Source organism: Panthera uncia (assembly GCF_023721935.1).
Source record: "Panthera uncia isolate 11264 chromosome C1 unlocalized genomic scaffold, Puncia_PCG_1.0 HiC_scaffold_4, whole genome shotgun sequence".
NCBI classification, from domain to species: domain Eukaryota; kingdom Metazoa; phylum Chordata; class Mammalia; order Carnivora; family Felidae; genus Panthera; species Panthera uncia.
The window spans coordinates 104,029,261-104,032,781 of NW_026057585.1; the positions used below are offsets into that span (position 1 = coordinate 104,029,261).

At 63.2% G+C, this 3,521-nt stretch overlaps 1 protein-coding gene across 1 annotated transcript in view; it reads left to right on the top strand.

Annotated features, from left to right (window-relative positions):
* The first annotated feature begins 1,380 nt into the window (after positions 1–1,380).
* The window catches only part of FNDC10 (fibronectin type III domain containing 10), a 4,448-nt gene continuing 2,307 nt past the window's right edge, over positions 1,381–3,521 (top strand). Inside the window, exon 1 of the mRNA XM_049618932.1 lies at positions 1,381–1,386. Within this exon, the coding sequence (XP_049474889.1) occupies positions 1,381–1,386 (6 nt within the window). The remainder of the gene's footprint in view (positions 1,387–3,521) is intronic.

Genomic DNA, 3,521 nt, shown 5'->3' on the forward strand with positions numbered 1-3,521 from the left:
GCAAGGGACCGCGGGACCCGCTACCCACCGTGCTGCCTCTGAGGCCCCTCTGGACCCAGCCGGGGTGTGGGAGATGGGCCCGGGCAGAGATGCTCAGATCTGCAGGGAGGAGCCGTGAGGCCGAAAGAATGACCTGGGGGTCCTAGGAAAGAGAAGGGGTCCGTGGAGGAGGAGGAGGTGAAGTCGGTGAGGTTGGCAGGGCCCGCTTAGGACCTCCAGGTCACGCATCCAGGGGACTCCGAGGTGCACAGTTAGAAAATAGGTGTGTCGATGTTCAGGCAGGAGTTTTCCTGGCTCCAGTGGCCTTGAAGTTCGGGGGACTCCTAGCCTCGGGCAAGGCTGGATCCAGAGACTCGGAGCAAAGAGTCTGTCCAGGTTGCTTGCACTTCTCAGGGGTCGGCTTCGTTCTCAGACCAGCTCTTCCCACACCTCATTAGGGCTGCAGCAGCTGGCAGTCCGTCCCCTCCAGCGGAGCAAATGCCCCTTCCGGCGCCCTTCGGCAAAGGCCTCGAGGCCAAGGGGATCATCGTCTGAGAGACCAGGCCCGGTTGCCCCGCCAGCCCGTGGGCGGGGGAGGGAGGGTGAGGACAGAGAAAGGAGGTTCCCAAAGAGAAATGAGGGGTCACTACTCCTGGAAGTCGGAAGGGGGGGCAGGTGGGCACCACCGGGGTTTCAGCTTCAGTTGGCGTCTCTCTCACTTCAGCCTGGCTGCACCCCAGTGGCCAGCCTCCGTGCCTGCAGAGCCCAGGCTCCTTCCCCTGGTTTCCCACGAGCCTGCCCAAGAAGGTGACCCCAGGCAGAAGTGGGGGCCACCTTTTCCAGCCCACCCCACCCCACCTCTGGGGGTCCTGAAAGAGATTGGTGAAAGGAAAGCTGGTGTGTGTGTGTGTGTGTGTGTGTGTGTGTGTGTGCTTTTGTCGGGGGGGGGGGACTTTGAGCGATGGGACACGTGGTTTGTGCACGGGAGGCAGGCGGGCTAAGCTGATGGATGTGCACGGGTCCTGCCCACGTGCCTTTTCTGCTGGCAGGGAGGACACCGGAGCCGCACAGCTACCTGGGGAGGGAGCGTGCTGACCCTCGACCTCCTCCTCCCCTCCCCTTAATGGAGCAGAGATTACAACAGGCCCAGATGCTCCCACAATCCCCATTAGCCCTTATATTTCTGGGCAGGGGGAGGCTGAAGGGGGTTCTCATTGGAAGTTCTCAGGACTGGTGGATCCGGGATCACAGATGGACTGCCTCTGGGGGACCAGAGGAAAGGGCCCCAATCCTTCCACTTTCCCCTCAGGCTGTGGCTGGTGGCAACACAGAGCCACGCCCTGGGACTGGGTGTCAGGAAGAGTACAGTAGCTATTCTGCTGGCCATTGGCAGGGGCAGCCATGGAGGTGGGTGTGGAGGTTGATGTGGGGTGTAGGCTGGTTGGGGGGGTGTCCCTTGTGGTCTCTGGGGACAGTTCCTTTGCTTCCAGGGCCCAGAACTTCACATGGGAAGAAAGCCTTTCTCAAGCCTGCCCTCCCCAATCCTGCTGCATCTCAACAGAACTCACACAGGGACACGTGGGCACAGGTCTCCCCTCCCTCACTCGCTCTTTGCCCACAGCAGGCAGGATGCCCTGGACGGAGCAAATGCCCACGTGGGGGGACAGCAGAGCCTTCAGCCTCATGGTCAACCCTTCCACCCGGCCAGGAGTTGCCCTGACCAGGAAAAGCTCTGCAGTGGTGAGCCCCCAGCCTCAGAACAGGCTCAGGTCACGGGCACCAGAGTCCCCAGAGAGACATCAGGCTGGATCTAACCAGATCTCCACCTCGCCACTTTGCAAAATGCTGAACGGCCCTCCTATTTCTGCCTGGCTCTTCTCCGTGGGGTGGACTGGCAGATTGGCTACCCGTAGGTCCTCAGGCACAGAGATGCCACGGTAGTGGAGATTTGGGCCACTGGAGAGAATGGGGCCTCCCCCACCCCCACACTGTCGCCTGGGGCAAAGTGACTGCAGGAGCTTCAGGCTTCCATGGGAAACCTCAGCCCCAGGAGCTCGGGGTAGGGACACAGAAGTTCCTAGATCATCATCACTTTCTGCTTCCCTGTGGAAGCGCTCAAGTCCCCCACCGAGCTGGGGCAGTCCGAGCCCAGGGCCCTCCATGCCAACAAGTACCCCTCCCCAAATCTACCCACAACCCTTCCCCACGAGGTGTAGAGGCCTGGGGAGACCCTTGCAGGGTCCCAACCAGCTGGAGGGGCCTGGTGTTGGGGTCAGGGTCCTCCAGGCTGGTAATGAGGCATGCCGGGTACAGGGCTTCTGACCCTCGGCCTCAGGTTTTGGTAGAGGCCTTGAGATCTAGCGCTGCCCTAGGACTTTCTGGGATAACCAGGAATTATTAAGGCTGGGGGTGGGATGTGGGGAGCAAGGATTCTGTGAGTGCTGCAGCCCACATAGTCCCTCCTCTCTCCCCCAGGTGAAAACAGCACGTGGGAGGTGCTACAGGGAACACAGGGTCCATGAGACAGTTGCCAGGGACTTCTTGTCACCTCCCTTCCCAGGGCAGAGTAGCCCCTCAGACAGAGACATGTCCCCTGCACCTGACGTGTTTCTGCTTCAGGTCCCTTCAGGTCAGGCGGACCCCCAGCCCTGGAGGGGTGTCCTGAGAACCGGGTCCTCTAGGCGGGGACAGCCCTGAGGGGCTGCTGTCTTGGGCTGGTCCTAAAGACAAGAGTAGGAGAAGGTATGTGTCCCTCCTTCCCCGGGGATGCGCCAGGTGGACTTGTTGGGGGCTGTTCCCTTTGCCCGGCCCTGACGCCCTCCTCAGGGCATGGGGGGAGGGGGGCTAGCCCAGGGCCATGCGTGTGAAGGGAAGAGAGAAGTAGAGGACTGATTAGAGCAGGGGATGCTCTTTGATGAGAAGCTCCATTCAAGTTTTCATCAAAGGAATCCTCGTCTCTCCGGTGCCCCTCCTGCGGTGGGCGCTGCCTTGTCTCTAACCCGGTGAAGTCAAGTGTCCTCTTAGGCCCCTCCTCGTCACTGCAGGCCGACCCTTACCCTGGGTCCCCACCGCGTATCTGGGGAATGGGGCAACCTAGGGCAGAGTGACCCGGACTCCTCAGCGTTCCACGGCGCTGCCTCCTCTCCCTGTCCGGAGGCACTGCCAAGGGCGGTCGAAGAGCGGCTCTCGGAGGCCACCACTACCCGCCCCGTCCCCCCCACCCCGGTCCCCAGAGAGCCTTCGGAGAGGCCTAGAGGGGGCGAGGAACGGGCGGAGAGCCGCTCACACGGCGACAAAAGAAGGGACAGGCGGCGTGGACCGCGCGCGCGCGGGGCCCGTCGCATCTCACCCCGCCCCACGCGCGGGGCCGGGATCTCCAAGCCGCGCTGGCCACCCCCTCCCCTCGGCGATCCACCCTCCGGGGGCCGCGGGCCCGCGAGAGTTAAGGGGGGTGGGGCGTGGGGCGGCCCCGCCCCCGCCGCCACGCCGGGTCCGAGCGCGCATGGGGCGCGGGGGCGGATCGGAGCGGGCGGCGGCGGCGG